This window comes from Pelodiscus sinensis, chromosome 4 (assembly GCF_049634645.1).
Source record: "Pelodiscus sinensis isolate JC-2024 chromosome 4, ASM4963464v1, whole genome shotgun sequence".
Classification (NCBI taxonomy): domain Eukaryota; kingdom Metazoa; phylum Chordata; order Testudines; family Trionychidae; genus Pelodiscus; species Pelodiscus sinensis.
In genome coordinates this window covers 73,120,917-73,142,564 of record NC_134714.1, presented here as the reverse complement: position 1 = coordinate 73,142,564, position 21,648 = coordinate 73,120,917, and the positions used below count along the sequence as shown (strand labels likewise).

The 21,648-nt window shown below is 43.3% G+C and overlaps 1 protein-coding gene across 18 annotated transcripts in view; it reads left to right on the top strand.

Annotated features, from left to right (window-relative positions):
* The window catches only part of GPHN (gephyrin), a 535,888-nt gene that overhangs the window by 294,010 nt on the left and 220,230 nt on the right, over positions 1-21,648 (top strand). For 11 of the 18 annotated variants that reach the window (XM_075927415.1, XM_075927409.1, XM_075927410.1 and 8 more), the window contains 2 exons: positions 16,901-17,173; positions 18,473-18,580. In XM_075927415.1, coding sequence (XP_075783530.1) covers positions 16,901-17,173; positions 18,473-18,580 — 381 coding nt within the window. The remainder of the gene's footprint in view (positions 1-16,900; positions 17,174-18,472; positions 18,581-21,648) is intronic. The other 7 variants (XM_075927413.1, XM_075927416.1, XM_075927427.1 and 4 more) reach the window with 1 other exon arrangement.

The following is a 21,648-nucleotide window of genomic DNA, read 5'->3' as shown; positions in this document are numbered from 1 at the left end:
TCCTTGACTACTTCCTTTCTTAAAGCAGCAAGCAGCAGGGTTTGACCATCTTGTCCATTAAGGTGCACCTGGCCACTATCTCTGCCTTCCGCCTGGGGTCAGGACCAACGTCCTTCTATGGGGACCCAATAGTGAGTGACTTCTTTAAGAGTTGGGACCAGCTCTACGACAGCCTTTGTCCCCTTGGGATCTGAATTTATAAGGACAAGGTGCAGCTTTGACCCCATCCTACCTTTCTGCCCAAGGTAGTGTCACTTTTCCATGTCAACCGGGATATTTTTCTCCCTGTGTTCTTCCCAAAGCTGCATGCCATGGACAGTGAAAGGGCACTGCACTCCTTAGATGTCAGGTGTGACCTTGCTTTTTATCTGGAGTGTACTAAACCATTCCGGCAGTTGACACAGTTTTTATTTCTATTGCGGACCACATGAAGGGCATCCTGATTACATCACAGCACCTCTCATTCTGGATCACTATATGTATCAAACTGCTATGACTTTGCTAAGGTGCCAGCCCTGCCTATCGCAGCCCATTCCACTCAGGAACAAGCATCATCAGTGGCCTTTCTGGTGCAAGTCCCAATTCAAGACATCTGCAAGTATGTGGTCTTCAGTACACACCTTCACAACTCATTATGCCCTCACCCAGCACTCCCAGGATGATATAGCAGTTGGCAGAGCTTTATCGAACTCAGCAACGAGTCAAGGTCTGACTCCCTCCTCTGTACAAACTGCTAGTAAGTCACATATTGGAATGAACATGAGCAATCGCTTAACCAAAGAATGATTTCTTACCTTTGTAACAGTTGTTCTTCGAGCTATGTTGCTCATGTCCCACCTGCCTCCCCTCTGGTGGATTGTTTCAGCAAGAAGGAACTGAAGCAGGAGTCAGGTCAGCAGGGATATATATGCGATACCATGAGATGTCAATACAGGAGGCGCTACAGCCAACCCAACAGGTACCTCTTGGGTAAAGTCTTCTGATAGTCGTGCATGCAGTGCGTGCACACACATATTGGAATAAACATAAGCAACACAACTTGAAGAACAATGGTTAACAAATGTTTTTCAACGTATCTTTTTTTAGTTTCTAAAACTTGATATGCCATGTGTTAAATATGGAAGACAGAGTGGCATTTTTTCTGGTTATTTTTACAGATTATTTCCATTAGTCCCTCAATGTGCTATGTCTTATCCAAATAAAAAGCAGGCATTATCTCTGTCCTGAGTTATTCACAATTTAAAGATAGGCAAATAAATAGACAAAGGATGATGGGGAAAAGGAACAACATACTAAAAATAATTATTTTAGTGAACATGTGAAATTTGTGCAAGCAATAAAGAACAAGCATGGGAAGAGTTTTAAGAGAGTAGGGAGGCAGCAACCATGCACACCAGGGCTGTGGCTTGCTTTTCTTCCTGTTCCCCTAACGATAAGGGAGTGAGGGGAAAGTATTTAGATTCTGTGATTTCCTCCTCTGTCCCCTCCACCAGCCAGGAGTGAGAGGCATGCATAGAATCCAAGTACTTTCCCCTTGCTGCTGTGCCCCTGCTCCCTTGAAACTCCACCCTTGAGAACAAGATCACACTACTGAAAAATGTTTAAAAAAATTGTAGTTAAATCTAATAAAGGAGGTGGTTTTATAACCTGATATAACCTTTCTTTGTCTCCTCCCCTCTCGCCCCCCATTACAATAGTTTATGAAGTCATGCTGTCTTAAATTTCAGCATAGGTTATTAAGGCCCATGTTGGAAGGTATACTTCTGGGATGTAGGAACCTCATGAACTGAAAATAACGAGTTTGTTACAGAGGTATGAAATGACCATTAGCTTTTTCTTATGAACTGTTATGTCCCTTTTAGTTACATTAAAATAACCGTACTAAATTTTTTTTTAGAATTTTTTTTTAGAATCTGATAGAGGTAGCAGTGGGGTGGGGCAGGAGGCACTGTGGATATGGTGCTGGGGAAACCAGCTTTTAAGACGGCTCCTCTAAGAACCGGCTCCTGTTCTCCCTCACTGATTCTTATACAGAGGCAGCAAGTACTCGACTACTCACTTACATTCCTAAGGCACATTGCATATTTCACTTGGCTTCAGAACATATTCAGTGTATGAAAGAACGATATGTGATACTAGGATATGCTGTCCAGAGAACTTTTGTGCAATGTGCCTTATAATCAAGATTTATAGGAAATGTCTCCTACTTTTTGCCTGCTATATTCCTTTATTTAATGTGGCCTCAACAAAAGAAAGAGAGAGAATCTTTTATAACCTTTATGTTGAAATATTCTCAGTTGGCATTAAGTTATTAAAGATAAGGGTGCAGTAAAACCCAACTTAGTTTTCCAGTTCAATCCTCTAGCTTGATTACAGAAAATGTAAGTCATAAAAGATCATTAATTGATGCTTCCAATTATTCAATGAACTATTATAAAGAAATGATTAATTAAGCAAACAATCATGCAGTTGCAACTTATACGGTACTACAATTATACTTATGCTTAAAAAATTAAATAATATATTGAAGTATGGTCAGTCCACTGACAACCAAGTGAAGTACCGCCTTATAATCTTGGAATCTAACAGTACCCTCTTGCAGTTTAGCAAAACTACTCCTTTTATAAGCCATTATAATATTAATTAACAGTAAACTGCTCTTTCTCATAATTGTATTTCAGCCACTTTCTTATAGGCTCTTTACCATTGTCTTTCCCATACTATTAATATAGATAGCATTATAATAAATATTCACAATTCTCAAAAACAATCCTGAGAACCTTGCTTTAAATCAGTTATAACCAAGAATAATGGGTAAAATAACCCTGGGTCATGTCCTTGCTAAATCTTACTTTTCTATTCTGTCTCCAACTTATCTTTCTCATACTAGCAAATTTAGTTTCCAATATTCCTCTATTCTTAGGCTTAAAACCTAAGTCATTGTATAGGCTACAGAGAGGCAGATCACTCCCTGAGGTACACATTCAGGGTATCTCTAGACTACATGGCTCCGTCGACGGAGCCATGTAGATTTGTTTTTTTGGCAAAGGCAAATGAAGCCGTGATTTAAATGATCACAGCTTCATTTAAATTTACATGGCTGCCGCGCTGAGCCGACAAACAGCTGATCAGCTGTTTGTCCGCTCAGCGCGCTAGTCTGGACGCTCCCCTGCCGACATCAAAGCCCTTTGTCGGCAGCCCCGGTAAACCTCATCCCACGAGGAATAACAGGGCTGCTGACAAAGGGCTTTGATGTCGGCAGGGGAGCGTCCAGACTAGCGCGCTGAGCGGACAAACTGCTGATCAGCTGTTTGTCGGCTCAGCGCGGCAGCCATGTAAATTTAAATGAAGCCGCGATCATTTAAATCGCGGCTTCATTTGCCTTTGCCTTACAGCCCTCATCTACATGGCTCCATCGATGGAGCCATGTAGTCTAGACAGCCTCAGTGTAAAGTGTTATGGGTCCACTGATGTTATTGGGTATATGACAGTTTACAGTAGCAGAGATTCTGCTTCCTAGTGTTTTTAACATTTGTCAGTCCAAATACTGAATACTACCAATCATGTGGGATTTAGAACTCTCTTTTGGGATTTGTTTGTCAATTCTCAAACCAAACATTGTTTTGTTTTTGTTGTTTGCGTCTTTATTTTCCTAAAACAGCCTGTTTACCTTTCAAATATGTTAGTAATTCTTTGTGTACTTTCTCAAAGAATCCCTGCTTTTCATTTTGGGTCAGCTTACAACTTGTTTATCACTCATCTCCTGTTTTGCTTTTTGAAGTTTAGAGTTTATTTAAATAAAGATTTATATGCTTTGGTATTTGCAAGGCTGTTTTACAAAAAATAGTAGTTTTGGAGAAAAAGTAGCAAAAGTTTCACACACAAAGATTATTTTTAGTGTATATGTTTAATGTAGTGTATCTGTATTTACACCTAATTTACAGCACTAACAATACAGATTTAATTTTCAAATAACTTAGAAGTAAACCTGTTAATTGGTTTGAACTGTAATTCAGATACACCCTTTAAGAGGTTTTTTTAATCTTTCTAGCAAATTGATTCCTATGTAGAGTCTAGCATAATCTAAAGGATAAGCTACTTTTTATTTTGTATAATGTGATCATTTTTTATTTCCTGGCAATATTTATTATACCTATTTCTACCAACAACACAATGTTAATTATTCGAACTATTTGTTGTTGACTGGATTCTTCAGAATTGGAGACTTCATTTTAAAAAGAGTTTTTTTTCTGTATTTCTAGTTAGAGAAAACTGGAAAACGAGCACCAACTGTAACAAATGCAGCATTGTCTTCTCCCCTCCCCATCCTGCTCCTGTGGTCCTCACATCACAATGCTGCTCTCCTCTGTGGCCACCCTATCAATCACATAGACACTCATTAATCAGATATGTACCCACCCATTATTTTCAATGGACACAAAGTACTGTTGTGATAAGTTGGGAATTTTCTGTAATATTTTTGTGATGCCTGTGCATGCCTCAGTTTCCTCAATACGGTGCTTCATACTCTGTACTTTTAGTGGCATGCCTGTGCCAGTGAGCGACCCACATTCCAGCTGTCTGAAGTATCTGGTGGAAGCTCACATGCGAAACCATTGCTATGTCTGCCACTATTCAGGCCTCATATGAAGAAGGGCAGGGAAGCTAGACATTGAGCCAAGACAATCAGACTTGTCACTGAGTTCCTCAGCATCATTGCGGAGTTCATCTCTGGCAGCATGTGTCTCTCGGCATTGTTCCCCTTTATTAGTGCCAAGGAAGAATCACAAAAGGCTATGGTCAAAGATAAGTTGTTCCCCAGCTCCAAGAAAGGACAAATACATGGAATGCAGTGGTGTGTGACCTGAATCAGCCCACTCCTTTGCCTCTGCCCCACAAGCAGCAGCATCAACTTTTCCATGCTTACAGGTGCCATTGAGTCTGGTGCAAGACCAATCACTGACACTTGGGGAGGGGAAAATCTTAGTGCAAGGGAGTTCATGGTGCTATTCATCTCAAAGGCATTCACTGCAGCTGGAAACCTGATGGCACTTTCTGGTAATGCCACCAACCTTGCAAGTAGGAATAAGAGATCCTCCGGAATAGGGCTTTATTCCGGAGGATCGCGCCAGTCTGGACGCTCTTTTCCGGCTTTTCCCCCAAGCCGGAAAAAAGCGGCGGCCATGTTTATTTAAATCCCGCGGGGGATATTTAAATCCCCCGCGCATTTCCCTATTCTGACTTCTCTCATTTCCATAGCTATTACGGGTTATGTGGCCAGTATAGACACAGCCTGTGAGTCTGTTATGGGTCTAGTCAGACATCCTTATGGCAGATTCCATCCTTCCTGAGCCCACTTCCAAAAGAGCAGACAAAAAAGTACTTTGCCTCTGCCAAAGGGTTTTAGTATCTATATTCCCACCCGCCCTTGTGGATCCCTTGTGGTCACAGCAACCTACCAAAAAAAAAAAAAAAAACCCAAAACAACACTCCCCTAAAAAAACCAGGCAAGGGCTACAGGGTGTTCCCCCCCTCCCCCCTCCAAAAATGGACCAATTTGGTATAAAAATTATTGGTCTGATGGATTACAGGTCCACATCTCCAACCAGTAAACATTACTTGGGTAGTATGATTATAGCATCTGCAGGCCTGCCGACATGGTGGTGAAAAGAGGGCAACTGCCCCAGGTCCCAGTGATTCTAAAGGGCCTGAGACTCCTAGTCGCAAGTTCCAGGCCCTTTGATTCACCTCTGGAGTGCTGCGTGGTGCACTCCAGGCGGTTCTAAGAGCTGAGGAGGGCGGTGTTGGCTGCCTGAAGACCTGCCCCTTCTGGTAGTGTGGAACTGTGTCTCCCTCTCCCCCTCCCCTCCCCCTTCACACACACACATACCTTGCTCAGGGGCCTGGTGTCACTGTCAGCTCCCCTAAGCATCTGAGACTCAAGTGTCTAAATTCAAGGACTTGCTCCCCTCAGGAGTCTAGAGAGGAATTCACTGCTCACCTGGAGGAAGGAAAGACTATAGCCCCCTCCAATTTGCCCTGGATACAGCTGATACAACTGCTAGAACTATGTCATTGGTGGTAGTCATGTGAAGGTACTTTTAGCTCCAGTCTTCAGGCTTACCACCAGAGGTTCAACAGTCCATTCAGAATCTTGCTTTTAAGGGAAATTCACTCTTCTCAGAACAGATGAATACATAAATCCAAGGCCTGAGGGATTCTAGGGCCACTCCTTAGTCCCTGGGCCTCTGCTCCAGCACCTTCAAGAAAGTACTTTAGATCTCAACAGCCCATCCTCCTCTTGGATCCACCACTGCAACAAGATCTATATAAGAAACAAAGCAGGGTTTATAAGTGCAGGCAACTGCCCTCTTCTTCAAGGAATGTCCCTGTGGGTACTCCATTTTAGATGGCTGTTACCCCTGCGCCTCTAAGCAGAGATTTGTGATCGCGGACTGCACATACAGGATGACCAGCATTTGCCATATAGAGCTGCTATCTCACATGCGCAGCCAACCATCCCCTTAGTTCCTTCTCTACTGCCTTTGGCTTTGGTCGGAATTCAGCAGTGCTCTCAGAGTCTTCTTTTACCTGTTACCATTACCTTCTTAGTATTAGTTTTCCCATTCAGACAACTTTCTTCTCCCCCCTCCCCTTTAAAAAAAATCCATTCCCTGCTTAAACTGCTATTCTGGCCTCCCAGCCATGCCTAGTTCCCTGGGCTTTAAACATTGTCTAATGTACAGACTTTCCAACCTGGTCTCCAACAGACATTCTCAGTGTATCCACTGTGTAAGTCAGGCACACATACCTCAAAAGTGCCCCCACTGCAAAAAGAACCAGAAAGGCTGAAGAGTTGCAACTGAGGTTGCTCCTCATGGAGAAATCTATCCACTTGGCTTCAGACCCAGAATATACAATGACACAGCAACCCTCTCCAACAGCAGCTTCAAGTTGAGCTCAAGAGACCTTGCTCCTACTGTGGTCTCCAGGTAGCTCTCTCACACCTCTCTGAGTAACTCACCTTCAAAAAAGCTCTCTCCAGCGCCAAAAAAATAAACTAAAAGATCATCCCTAGTTACATCCTGAGGAACAAAAGACCCTGTACGAGCGAGCTCTAAGGCAGGCATGCATACCAAAAGTAAGACACTTCTGTTGGCACCAGCAAAGATGCAGAAAACCTCAGCATCAAACAACTCAATGCCACCACCTACTGCACCCCTGCATACTAGCAAGCATTCAGCACTGTCGGTGCACAGCTGGTTGCTCAGCGTTTTTTTTCCACCTACGCTGGTAATGATCTTTCCAGCACTGCAGCATTGCACCAGCCACACAGACTTGCTGGTAACCTTGACACTTGGTACACCTCTTTTCGGCAATAACGGCACTCCTACTGCCACACAATTTAGCCTACCCACAACACCAGCTGACTCAGCTCCTCCAGTCTCCAGTGATGAGGAAGATAAAATGTCACAGGGGATGAAAACACCACATCTTTCCTCACCGAGTCCAACATCCTCCAGTGTGGCAGGACTGGAGTAATTCCCTCCAGCAGAACCCTACACAATTACCTCGCCTCCCCAGCCTGGCTGTCTGGCAGTCCCTGGAGGGAGGGGAGAAGGCACCTGTGAGGTCTGTATCTGTACCTGTGGTGAGGTCTGTATCCCCTCCGCTCCCCCCCATGGATACCCCTGCCTTTACCCATGCCATCTAATTGGCCATATTATGATCCCTGGGGTTTATATAGGGCGCAGCAAGCCCAGTGTAGGGGGGTAGAGTGGTCCCCCACTGAGCCGGAGGCGGAGGAACCCCTCCGGGAGCCATTTTGGGCCCAGCCTAGCCCCGCCCCCTCACCTGACTGGAAGTCAAAGGGCGGGGCTAGGACTATAAGAAGGCTGCCAGGGAGCTCAGTCAGGGCCCAGCCTCTGAAGGAGCTGGAGGCTTGTCTGGAGCTCCTGCCTGGGGAGGCTAAGACCTGGGCTAGGCTGCCCTCAGCTGCTTCCCCGGAGGCCGGCCAGGGCTTCCTGGCCTGGGCTACTGAGGCCTGGCCAAGCCTTCCAGCAGAACCTCCCATGGACCTGGAGGACGGGCAGGACCTGGTGGACCAGCTGGACCCCCGATGGGTACTGGAGCGCCGGGCCAGACGAGCGTGTGGGACTCTGCCGAGCGCCAACCCCTTGACCCTGGATCGGGCTGGCTGGACACTGCGGGGACGACAGCGCCTCGACTTCCTGATGGACCTGCTGGAGCTACAGGTACCTGGGAAGGGGGAGACGAGAAGTGGCCCAGGGGTAGCCCGGCCGAGAGCGGCCCGTGGCCAGCAAGTTACGGGCCGGAGCCCTGCTGAGCTAGTCGCAGCTGCACGGCTGCATTCAGGGCCCCTGGGCCGGGGCACAGTGAGGCGGGAGGGCCTGCGCCCCCCCCCCCCCCCCCGCCACCCCCTTACTGGGTGGCAGTCTCCCCCTCACCGCTGCTACAGGTGCCATACCAGCCCCGTTCCTGGGTGAGGAGCGTCTACAGACTGGTGTTTGTCTGCAACCTCGCCTTGCCTTAGGGCCTGGCTGCCGCTTGCTGCCCGCCCGGAGCTAGGGCCTGGGTTTGGCTGGATATCGGTTGGCCCGCCCGGCTCGGGAGCCGGGCCTTGTAGACTGTATTTGTTGCCTGCCCTGCTCGTGAGCGCGGGGCTTCCTTAGGGGCGTTTGGGACTGTCCGTGCATCGGGCGGGGACTCTTAAAGGGGCAGGACTAGAACCGTTTCCCTGCCCAGAACTGTAGAATAAGAGACTGAGAAAGGGGTGGACTTATTCCTCTACGGCCCGGACCTGAAGCAAGGCTGGGCGCGCGAACGATTACCTCTGGGCCTGGACCTGAAGGAAGGCCGGGAAGAGACTCGCCCACCTGGACTATTTGTAAGGCGTGGTAACGCAGGGAGGCAGGCACGTCTCCCACTGTGCAGGAGGCAGAGGAGCCGTCTCCTGAAGGCCTACCGGCCTATCATAAACCCAATCTCCCCCGGAAGGGGGGGGGGGAAGCTCAGGCTGTTGTGGACATTGCCGGAGGGCAGTGTCCTGAAAGGGATCCGGCCACCTGCCAGCAGTGCTAATTCCCCAACTCGGCGGCAGGTGGCGCTGTGGCGAGCGGGAAGCCGCTATACCCAGCCATATCAACAACCAACTCCAGTGCCAAGATCTACAGGGTCACCAGCCCTTTTTACCCCCCTCCCCTCAGTGCTGGATCCAGAGGAGCGCACAGACATCATAGAAGAGTTTGAAGAAACCAACTCCCCTGTACTGGCACATATTTCATGTTCTTTCCCAGATGATACTATTCTGCCTACCCCTCACACTTTGGAGGATTATTTTAAAGCCTTCTAGAAGCTCTGTAAGTGGGTCGCTGATTCCCTAAACATCTCTCTGGAACAATTACCAGAGACTCAGCATAAGCCTCTCCTGCTGCTAAGTTGGCACTACCAATGAATGCCATTAATGAACCCTACTAAAACCATCTGGGAAATCCCTGTCACCATCCCTCATGTATGCTATGGGGCAAAAAAATACTGTCACATCGCAAAGAGCTGATATTCTCTTCACACATCCCACCCCAAATTTCTTAGAGGTCAATGCAGTGATTCAGACAGGCAAACTAAATGCAGCTCATATCACCCCCTATGACAACGATTGGAAACGGCTTGATTTATTTGTCATAAAGGTCTACTCATCAGCCATCCTACAGCTATGAATTGCCAACTATGCCACCTTGCTGACAAAATACACTCAGAATATTTTTGCCCATTTGTTCAACCTTTATTGATCACCTGTCAAACAAAAAGAAAGAACAATACAAAGCCAGTGTTTAATGAGGAATCCCTTATTGCCAGAAAGGCTTTGCAGGCTGCATTAGACTTTGTGGATACTGCCACACGCCATGGTAGTGGTCATGCATCAGGCCTCTTGGCTCCACTCGTCAGGCTTCCCCAAGGAAATCCAGAGCATGGTGGAGGATTTGCCCTTTGATGGCTCCAAGCTTTTTGCTGCCTCCACTGATGCTGTGCTCCACATATTCAAAGACTCCAGGGATTCACTGAAAACCCTTGGGATTTACGTGCCTGCGAATAAGAAAAAAAAGGGCAGGGTATTTAACCAGCCTTTTGTGACGTAGTGGGGGTACCTGGCTGGTTTCTATGCTGCTGGCTCTGGGGTAACCCCCACTGGCTGCCGTGGGTACCACGACCCAGCAAAACAGGATGAGTCACTATGCAAACCAGTGGCCAGACACCCCCCCATGAAGAGGAACAAAGGAAGGTGGAATGCTGCCCTGGCTGGGGGGCAGGGCTGGAAGAGAGTTAGTGGGTTGCTGGCTGGAAGCATGGAGGAGACAGCCTAGGGAAAGGGACTGGAGTTTAGGGGCCCAGTCTCCCCCATCTCAAGGGGGCCTGAGGCATCCTAGCCCAGCTCTGTGACCAGATTACATCTATGCTGTGCTGTATCCTGGAGAGGCAATAAACTTCCTCTATTACACTGGCTGGTGCAGTCTGTTTGTGCCATTTCAGGGTGCAGGAGACGGGGGAACCCCATCGCGCCGTCACACCTTTCCACACCATGCCTTCTGTGCAACCTCAAAGACATTGCAACCAGAGATGCAAACAGCTTCAGAGTAGGTGCTGCCAAAGCAGTCATCCAGTTCTCAGCCATTGACATCCAGGCAAACATTTGAATGATTGGTTGTAGATAGCCCCAAATTCTCCACTGCCTCATACTATCACCTTCTCCCCATTTGGAGACCTCCTCATACCCTTCTATTCATTTTGAGCCACCATCACATTAGGCAAATGGGTGCTAGAGATTGTGCAAAAGGGCTACTGCCTTCTCTTTCTTTCTGTCCCGCCTTCCCAGCCCTCCTCCCTGTCTCTCTTAAGGGACACATCTCATGAGGCTGCCCTTATGCAGGAAATAAACCGCCTCCTGTTACTAGGGGCAATAGAGTACATGCCACAACAATAGAAGCAGAGTGGGTTTTACTAATGCTATTTTCTCATGATGAAAAAAATAGGAGGATGGTGGGCCATCTTGGATCTACACAAGCTGAACAGATCTATTCACACACCACATTTCATTGTTTTCCTTACTACCATAACCCTGGCATTAGAGAAAGGAGACTGGCTATTGACCTTTGACCTCCAAAGTGCATATTTTCATATCAGCATACATTACTCCCACAGAGTATTTCTTTGTTTCGTAATTTGCAACCACCACTTCCAATACAAGGTTCTCCCTTTTGGCCTTTCTGTTACCCCCTAAGTCTTCTCCAAAGTTCTCTCAGTTGTTGCAGCACATCTCCACAAGTGATGAATCATCATATTCCCCTTCTTAGATGACTGCCTCCTGAAGGGTTCCACTTACAAATGGACCACAGAAGCAGTCATCTGTACCATCAACCATTTTACCAATCTCGTTCTGCAACTCAGCCCCCTGAAATGCACACTAATTCCAACTCAGCAGCTTGAGTTTATCAGCACTCACCTCGACTGCACACAGGAATGATAGCATCCTCAACACCAATTTCTCTCACTCTCAAACTTTATATTACCACACACAACCACCCACAGACAACTGCCAGATTCTGCCTACAGTTGTTATGGCACATGGCAGGGACAGACTACCTTTTGTAGTTCAACATGCCTGGTTTCACATGAGGCCTCTCCAGACCTGGCTAAAACTGCATATAGTCCATACTTTCATTCTATAATCAAACAGCTGTTCATACCAGACGGAATCAAAACATCCTTATAATGGTGGACAAGACCCAGCAATGTTTTCATCGGAGTTCCCTTCCAAAGTATACTGACATTAACAGTAACTACCAATACATCCTTCATCGGCTGGGGGGGCACACCTCGTTCAGCACACTATACAGCACAATGGTCTCTTAAGGAGGCAAACTCCATCTAATTCTCTTGGAGCTTTGGAGATCCATAATGCATGTCATCACTTCCTGCCCCTCATCTGCGATAAAACAGTACACATTTTCACAGGTAGTCTTATAACAATGTTCTATATCAGCTGCCAGGGCAGAGCCCACTCTTACTCACTCTGTTCACTGCTCTCTGTATTGATGCAAGTGCTACTACTGTGGATGCATACTAGCAACACAAAGAACGTAGTGTGGACATGAAATAGCAGTTTTATTGTTGTGGCAGACATCTGCAATAGAGGTTTAAACAAACACCTTAACTGGATGGCCCACTACATTCCACACTCTAATGACATAAAAAGCCAAGCACCGGGTATTTAGAGAACTTAGAACCCACTCCATCAGCCTCATTTACCATGTGACAAAATATTTTTTCCTTTTCTTTCCCTCCCTGTACCCTCTTTTTCTCTGCTATTTATTTGTCCCCTGGACTCCTTAACTCCATTCATCTGAAGAAGTGCGTTGTGCCCATGAACGCTCATGATACTGTGATGGGGAGCGGTCACAGAAGGCTGCTTGGAGGAGCTTCCCAGAGTGCTGACAAGGCTATTGCCACTCACCTTCCTGCTTTCTGGGGCTTCTCATGCCCAGTCTTGCTGGGCCAGCTTGAGTGGTCTCCCCCAGCCAATGCACCAAGCTGAGATCAATACCCCCTCCCTCTTGGAGAAGCAGCACAGACACTGAATCTCTTCAGATCTAAGGGAAATGAAGTCTAGGGCTCAGCTTTCTGGGATACCAAATGGGATCCCCCAAATGGGATCAAAATAATTATTTAGGTAAGCCCCCTTTAACAATGAAAGTGGGAATGTACACACAGATTGCTCCCCACGTAACAATTATTTACCCTGGAATTGATAGGTAAATAAGTGATTTCATTAAGTACAAGCAGAAGGATGTAAGTGGTTATAAGTGAGAACAAGCAGAGCAAAATATATTACAAATCAAAAGTAATAGAAAACCCTGAGCTAATTCTAACACTAAATCCTCAGTACAAACTTATTACAAACTCACCCTAAAACTGTTCCTTTTCCAGCTAAGCCTTCCAAACAGAGTAGGAGTCTCTTTTTAAGTCTCCTTTTCCCTGGAGCCTTTGGTTCATTCCCATGGGTGTGCCAGACAAAGACCTGCTAAGATTCCCTTCTTTCATGGGAAGTTACCTGGCCCTCCTACTGGTTAGGGAGGTCATGTGACTTCCTAAGATCAACCACTGCTAAGACATAAGGAGAAAAGGCTATTTGCATATGATTGTTCATACACTGAGGGCTCCCAGCCTTGGAAACACTCTTGATAGCTTTTATTTACACATTTAAAAAACATAAACCATTTGTCGATGGGTGGGCTCCCCTCAAGTGGGATCCCACAGGCAAAGCCTCCCACGGGCCTATTTATCAGTGTCCATACGGTCCAATGGCTGAAGTCCAAGTCTTAGCTCCCTTTTGCTCCCATGGTATCTACTGCCTGTCCGCCAGAGCCCCAAATAGCGGCCCCCTCTATCGGACTTAATAATGCTCAGAAGCCGGAGTCCAGCTGACAGTCCCCTCGATAGGGGTTAATGAAGATCAGAAACCTGAGTCCCAATTAGCAGTCCCCTCTATAGGGGATAATATGGTCTAGAGACCGAAACCACCTCAGCACTTCCCTCTGTACTGGGTAAATACGGCCCTGAGGCCTAGTCCACAGTAACTCTTCCCCCTACTGGGGAAAAATACTGCCCTAAGGCCTAGTCCACAGGCCCAAAGGAAACTATCTTTGTCCTCAAACACTGCAGAGGTGGGAAGGTGAAGGGGGAGGGGGACCCTATTGAAATTGGTTCTCATCACTGCTTATTCAGTGGGGATCCCACCGCAATATGCTGAGTACTCAGGGTTTTATGCCCCGCCCTAGATTTCTTCCTACTGCCCCACACCGTCCCTCCAAACTGCCTCCTTGGCCATGGCTGTCACTGCAGCTGAGCTTGCTGCTGAGGTTGCAGTGGCTGCTGCGTCGGGTCGGACTATGTCTGCTCCTCTGGCTCTGGAGCTTGCTCAGCAGGTCCTTCTCCCTCTATGGCCAGCTCCAAGTGAGCTACCTCAGGGCTTTTTATACTCAGGCTCACTTGTGAGTATGCCCGGCAAGGCCGTGGGAGAGGGGCACTTTCAGCCAACTGGGCCCAACCCTCAGTCTGTTCTACAGTGCAGTGCTAGGACACCATTCCATACTTCATATGTCTAATTTTACACACAAGAAAGATACATACACCAAAATAAGGTATACAGACCCAGTAGATTAAGACATTAAGATCGATAGGTTAAATGAAGCAATTTGAGCAAAGCATCTTTAAGTTATGCATGTTTGTGTTCATAAGTCCATTTCATAAAGCATGGGGAGGTTCATTACAGATACTATCTAATTTTTTTTGTTAGTCTCTAAGGTGCTGCAAGACTATTTGTTGTTTTTTAAGTTTATCCAGACTAATAAGGCTACCCCTATGAAACTTCAGTACATCAGTGTAATTTAAGTTGATTCGATTTTGTAGTGTAGACAAAGCCTAAGAAATGGATGTAATATAGTTATCTGGTCCTTAATCCCCATATCAATGGAATTTCTGAGAATACGAAGTCAGAACAATGACACCTAGCAACTGGGAAGATGTAGATTTCCTCACCTTTCATCAGGGAAGTTGACCAACATTCCCCAGCTTGAAAACAAAAATGTAGGAGGTGTGAAGTGATAAGAGCTGGCTGCTAGAAAGAGTTAGGGTTCTCACCTGTAATCTGACTGAGGAGGTCAAGCTAGGAGCATGTCTATACTTCAGATTTACATCAGCACAACTGCACCCATGCAGCTGTGCCACTGTAGTGTGTCAGGTAAAAACTCTCGAATCTGATAGGAAAGAGCTCTTCTGTTTGCTTAGTAACTCCCACTCCATGAAAGGCAGTAACTATGTCATCAGGAGACTTATCTACATAAAAAGCATAAAAAACAACAAGTACTCTAACAGCATCTTAAAGACTAACAAAACATGTAGATGATGATATGAGCTTTCGTGGGTACAGCCCACTTCTTCATATGAAGAACTGCCTACATAGACAGTTGTGGTCAGTATAAGTACATCATTCAGGAGATGGATTTTCCACATTGGTAAGCAATGTAATTATACTAAACTAATTATGTAGTGTAGACCAACCCTCAGACACACACACCTTAAATGATGGAATTCATTACATCTTGGATGGTTAAACCAGAATGGTCTATGCTTTAACTGTCGGTTTTCTGTGCTAACCTAATGACTTCCTATGCTGTGTTCCAGTTCACTAATAAACCCTACTGTTTTGACAAAGCTGTTTGAGCATCATTGCAAATGCTTGCTCAAGTGCATTAATCCCCGAAGAGTGTACCAGTCTGTACCAGGAATCTGTCTTAATTGGACATGTTGAACAGAGGTTATGGTGTGAAGCAGGTATGCTAAAGGCCAAGAGATACAGTCTAATGCAGTAGTGAAGCCACATGGCTTAACCTGGAGGAGAACTGGGGGCCTGGCACATTGAGGCTATGTCTAGATTGCAGGCTTCTTTCAGAAGAAGCTTTTCAGGAAGAAATCTTCTGGAATAATTTCTTCCGAAAGAGAACACCCAGACGCCAAAGCGCGTCAAAAAAGCGATCTGCTTTTTCGAAAGATAGCATCCACACTGAGTGGACACTATCTCACATTTAAGCTGTGATTACTATGGATGGAGTGGCCACCAGGGCACCTGCGCTTTTTCCTCTTTCCTCTTTTGAAAGAACTCCCTCTTCCCCATCCACACACGCCTTTTTCCGAAAGAGCTCTTTCGGAAAAAGGCTTCCTCCTCGAAAAATGAGGATTACCAATGTCAGAAAAACCCTTCTGTTCTTTTGATTTTCTTTCGAAAGAACGCGATTGCAGTGTGGACGTAATTCAAATTTTTTTCAGAAAATAGTCTGTTTTTCCAGAAAAAACTCTAGTGTAGACATACCCTGAAAGGGTTCCTCCTAGAGACTGTTCCAAAGCTTGAGCCATAGCACTTATCCTGTGGATCTATGGCTATGAGATTGTTTTAAATGTTATTAAAATATTCCTGATAAATTGGCAATGTTTGTATATGGGTTGTGGAAATGTATCACACTTATGACTGGTATTACAGGTACAAGAAGTATAGTTACAGGGTCTCTGCAGTTTTTCAATTTCTCCATCCATAGAATGGAAACTTCTTGCAATCTTTTAGCAAAAAAAAGAACAAAGGGAGGTTGGATACATTTTATATGGTAGCTGTAAAATTATTCTGAGTTATATGAAATTATGATGACATTAATGATAGTTTGTTATTCTACCAGCCCATAGGAAAAGTCCAGAAATAAAAACTAATGTGTCTTATCATATAAAAGCATGGTTATGGAAACCCCTAATGGTGTGAATAAGGGTTGAAGAATCCTTCTTAATGTATGACAGGAACAAAATGGGAAGAGTAAGAGTGTAAAGTCATCACAGGAGTAGGATAAAGGCTGTTTTGTTTTTGAATGCCTGATTAAACAGGGTATTTGTGATATGTGTTCTATAGTTTGACCAATGATTGTGCATTCTATTGTGCATACTGTTGTAGTTTGGTTACTGGATGGTGTACAATGGGACTTAACTGTTGCTTTCCTAGATATTTATGTTTGTAATATTGGTTGGTTAATTTTTTGCGGCTTTAACTGTTGTACAACTTTGTATTCTTGTTTATGAATAATAATACTATATAGCACCAAATTCACCTTGAATTAATCTATTAGATTTTGGCTTATTTCTCCTCTCATCAACAACTGAGTGTTATTTTGTTGTCAGATGGAAAATCTGATACAAACCCCGAATACTCCTTAATGACGGTGAAGTCTCAAATCCCTATTTTCCTTTGCAGATAACTTTTCATTTTCATTTCTCTTTTTGTACATAGGAATGTTTTCAGTTTATACTGCCAGCCCTACCTCATGCCATTGATCTTTTGCGGGATGCCATAGTAAAAGTAAAGGAGGTACACGACGAACTTGAAGACCTACCTTCACCACCACCTCCTCTTTCTCCTCCTCCAACCACCAGCCCACACAAACAGACAGAAGACAAAGGTGTACAGTGCGAGGAAGAGGAGGAAGAGAAGAAGGATAGTGGAGTTGCCTCAACAGAGGACAGTTCCTCTTCACATATAACTGCTGCAGCCATAGCAGCTAAGGTGAGTCTGGGTCATATGCATAAGGGGCACTTAGGTTTCTATCTCAGGTACTTTCTATCAACATCCAGTTGCATTTGAGTATGTTTGGATGGATTTGAAATCCATTTAAAATACATTGTCTAGAAATCAGTACCATCCAGCTCCACAACAATATGCAAGCCTTGTTTCGGTAGTTATAACAGCAATCATACCTGGCTATAATCTTAATGAGTATGTGGACTTTACAATACCATTTTCTGAAGTTCTGGGTTTGGTTTGGTTTTTTTACTCAAACATCTGTTCTCCCTGACTGTATTACCTCCAGTCAGTGTTGCTTCATTTCCTGCTCTCACAACATTCTGTTTAAAAGGACAATATTGATTTTTCCGAAACAGATAGAAAAATATGGCAGGAAGGTAGTAGAATAGCTGCTAATCTACCCAGGCTACTGGTGGTCTCCCCATATACATCTGTATTCTGGGGGCATAGTGACGTGGAATTCTGCTTCAGCAAATAGCCAGTTTGATTAGGCAAATGTTATCAAGTCTAGAATTAGAAAATTTGGAGTGTAAAAGAAAAATGATTTGCAATAATTTGTTCAAATAGTACTTTGAAAAATGTATTATTTCAATATACAAAAACTAGTTAAATGCTATTTTCTCTATAATTTTGTTTTTCCACATCAATAATATTGTTTTAGTTGCAGCATTGTATCTTTTACCCTTGTGTCATGCCTTCAATTTATACATATTTAAGGTTTGTGCTTTCCTAGAGGCTTGCAAAAGGTTATTTAAGTTTATCAATCCTACAACTAAGCTGCTGTTTTGCAGTTACTGTCTTTTTGATTTACTTAAAATAACATTATACCACTTTTTTTTTTAAATACAATAGCAGCATTCCTGCTCCCAAAAGATGAAGCTAAGGAATGATGAATGTTTCCATGGTATCTCCAATCTAACATAATTTTCTCATGAACCAAAAATCTTGATTACATACAGGTTTGCAGGAATAGGACAAAAAGTGATATAACTAATCAACAGCAAGTTGCTATTCTTGTTAATTTGTTACATTAATTTAAATGTAATATCTAATTAAATCAACTAGTTCTTTTGAAATGGTCAAAGGCTTAAGTATTTAGTGCAGTATTTTAAGGGTGGAAAATACCTGAGATCTAAACTGACTGTGCTCATATAAGTTTCTAAGCATTTGGCATTTCAGTGTCCCACCTTTATTCACACTTGTTCCCTCTCAGTCATTTTGCTTGTATAGTTTCATGTTTTCCTGTCACTGTATTCATAGCTGTTATGTATTGTACATTAGAAGCATCCATCCTACACCAGTTCTGCTGTTATCATGGCAAAAGGTGAACAGCCCATCCCGGGTCTCATCTGTTATTCCCATCACGCAGCAGGCAGTGCAGGAGAACCGGTAAGACACACCTACAAGAGGCTTTTGCATTAATAGTATCTGCAAGTATACTGCCTGCCTCCTCTCCTAGCCTGTAAAGAGAAGGTGATGTTTGTTTTATTCTAGCAGACATACAGTGGTGCTTTAAAAAAAAAATAAATATATGAAAAACCACTGAGCCTATTCTGTCAGGGACACAGAGTTTAATAAGATCTGAACTATAGCCAAAATTTAAAAAAATATTCAATTGAGGATTAAGATATTGTGGGTTGTGTCAATGAGTGTCATCATCTGGATGCCAAGATGTTCATTGCTATGAAACCTGTGTCTATTTCATCATCACATATATTTAATAAATTATCCAATCTAATTAAAATAATCCCTTAAAATTATTGCTTTAGAGTCTTAGAACTTTGGTGGCTTTTTTCCCATCAAGTTGTATTACTTCTTTAAATATTTTTTTTTCATTGATGAGTATATGATGACAAATGAGTTTGTCATTATTATTAGCCGTTCATATTTTGTTTGTTTATGCTTTAATCATTTATAGTTTTTATTAAATTCTGATGTTTTCTGTTTAGAGTCAGAATTTCCCACTACGTAGGGGCAGGATAAAAAATATTCAGACTAAAAAGGACTTTTATTATAGATATTGTCGAATTTCAATGAACAACAGGTAAAAGTGAAGAAAGATGTAACACGACAAATCCATTTATGATATTTGACTGGTCTGACAATTTAGTTAGCAGGGCCATAGTTAAGAGTCTAGCAGTATCATTTACAGTTTTTCTTACCCCCAGAATTTTCAGTCTAGATTTAAAGAATGAACTAATATGGGCATCAGAAAAATATAATGTATTGTGTCCATAGCTACAGATTAGCAAAACCAAAGAAAAACAATTATTTGGAGAGACTTGGACCAGGAGAGACCTGCTCATACCTCATTAAACAGCAAGCTGCTGCTTATTGGGAAAAATTCTCTGAATATGATTATCATTAGCTCTGTTGGCAGAGGCTGCCCAGTGTTGCACTTAGTTTTTCAGTTTTTTATTTGTTTCCCCTGAGACAAATGTAATCAAAATCATGTGTGTGTATTTCAAAGATTACATGACACATTTTAAAAAAGTAATTTATGAAATGAGGAAAGGACCCAGCAGATGATGATTCCTATGTTCAATGTATGAACTTTTATGGGTACTGACACCTCTACTTCATGCTACTGTAGTAGGCATCTATATAATTCTTATCCCTAGTTTACATACTTCATTATTATTAAAACAATGAATTCAGCCTCTCTCCGCAATACACTAACAAATTGTCACCTAATCTTAGACCTAGAGTTTTGGGTTATTTTATTTTAAGCTCTCATGATGTCATCATCTCCCAATCTCCCTTAATTTGATCTTCATGGGTCAGGAGAGGAATTGGCTATTTTATAAGAACTTTTTTTTAGTGTGTATATCTTTCATCTTTTGTGTCTACAAAATGCTTCTTCTCTTTTGTTGTTCATTTTGGACAGTCATGACAATTGCCCTCAGTAGTTTATGTACTTGACAAATACTTCCTAGTATTGTCAGTCTCGCCTCAGATCATCTTAGAGGAAAGAGGCTCAAGAGCTTTTTGCTTTTGCCTTTTTCCCTCTTTTGTCTTCGCGTGGTTCTTTGATCTTGAAATTCACAAGAGATATTGTAAGAAGATAGCTATAAAACTACTTCCAGAAAAGGTGATGTCAGACAAAAAGATGTCCTTCAGAATAAAATTACATAATAAAATGATGGATAGTGATGAATGCATGGAAAGGAGAAGAAAGAGAGAGAAAGGATAAGGGAAAAGGGTAGAGTTTTCCCCCAACTAGGGGGAGAACCACTCTCCAATTAATCATTTCACAGTGCTTCACTTAAATTCTTTTCTACTCTTTCACAATTAACCAATTTTGACTCTCCATACTATTGCAGTTGAATTTATTTTTAATTTCCCTTTCTCTCAAAATAATTCTTCAGTACAATAATTCACCACCACAATTTCAAAACCTTTCCACTGCCCAGCATCTCATTTTCTACTTACCCACACCACTACTATTTCATTTTCATCCCCTCATATTCCCTTTCACAAGTATTTTTTCTATACCTTCCTCATATCTTCCACTTCAGCATTTAATTTCTGGCATGGCATATATTCCTTCTTTCTCTCTGTGTCCCTTTGTCAATTGTTTTCTTCTTTCCTCTACTACTTTGACTATATTTTGCTGCAATATTTTCAGTTAATTATATGATTTTTGGAGCAGGGGCCTTATTCTACATCTGTAAAGTATCCTGCATAATTTGGATGCCACATAAATAATAGTAATAATAATAAAGAATAATTTAGTATTAGTTAACATTATATTGCAGTAGTGCTAGAGGCTAACAAGATCAGTATCCTATTGTTACTAGGTGCTGTGCAAACATATATGTCCCAGTGATTTTGGACTCTAATGATAAGAAATGAGAGAAACAAAATGGGTCAGGATGGAGAAGACAGAGTAACTAAAGTAATAGCATGTAGATTCATAGATCTTAAGGGCAGAAGGGGCTATCGTGATCCTCAAGTCTGACTTCCTACACATGGCAATCCACAGAACATCACCTATCCTCTCCTGTAATAGACCCACAACCTCTGGCTGAGTTACTGAAGTCTTCAAATCTTGATTTAAAGACATCAAATTACAGAGAATCCACAATGTACTCAAGTTCAAACCAGTAAGTGAGCCAGGCCCCACACTGCAGAGGAAGGCAATAACTTACCAGTGTCTGTCAGTTTGGCATGGTGGAAAATTCCTTACTGACACTGTATATGGTGCTCAATTAGACCCTAAGCATGGGCAAGACCCACTACTCAGCCACTCAGGAAATAATTCTCTGTAGTAACTGAGAGCTTTCCCCAACTAGTGTCCTATCTCCAGCTTTTGGAGATATTTGCTAACAACAGTTGTAGATGGGCCCATCTGCCATGGTAAGCAATCTCATTTTTCCATCTCTGCCATAAGTTTATCAAGCCTAGTCTTGAAACACATTAGGTTTCCTGCCCTCACTATTCCCCTTGGAAGGCTG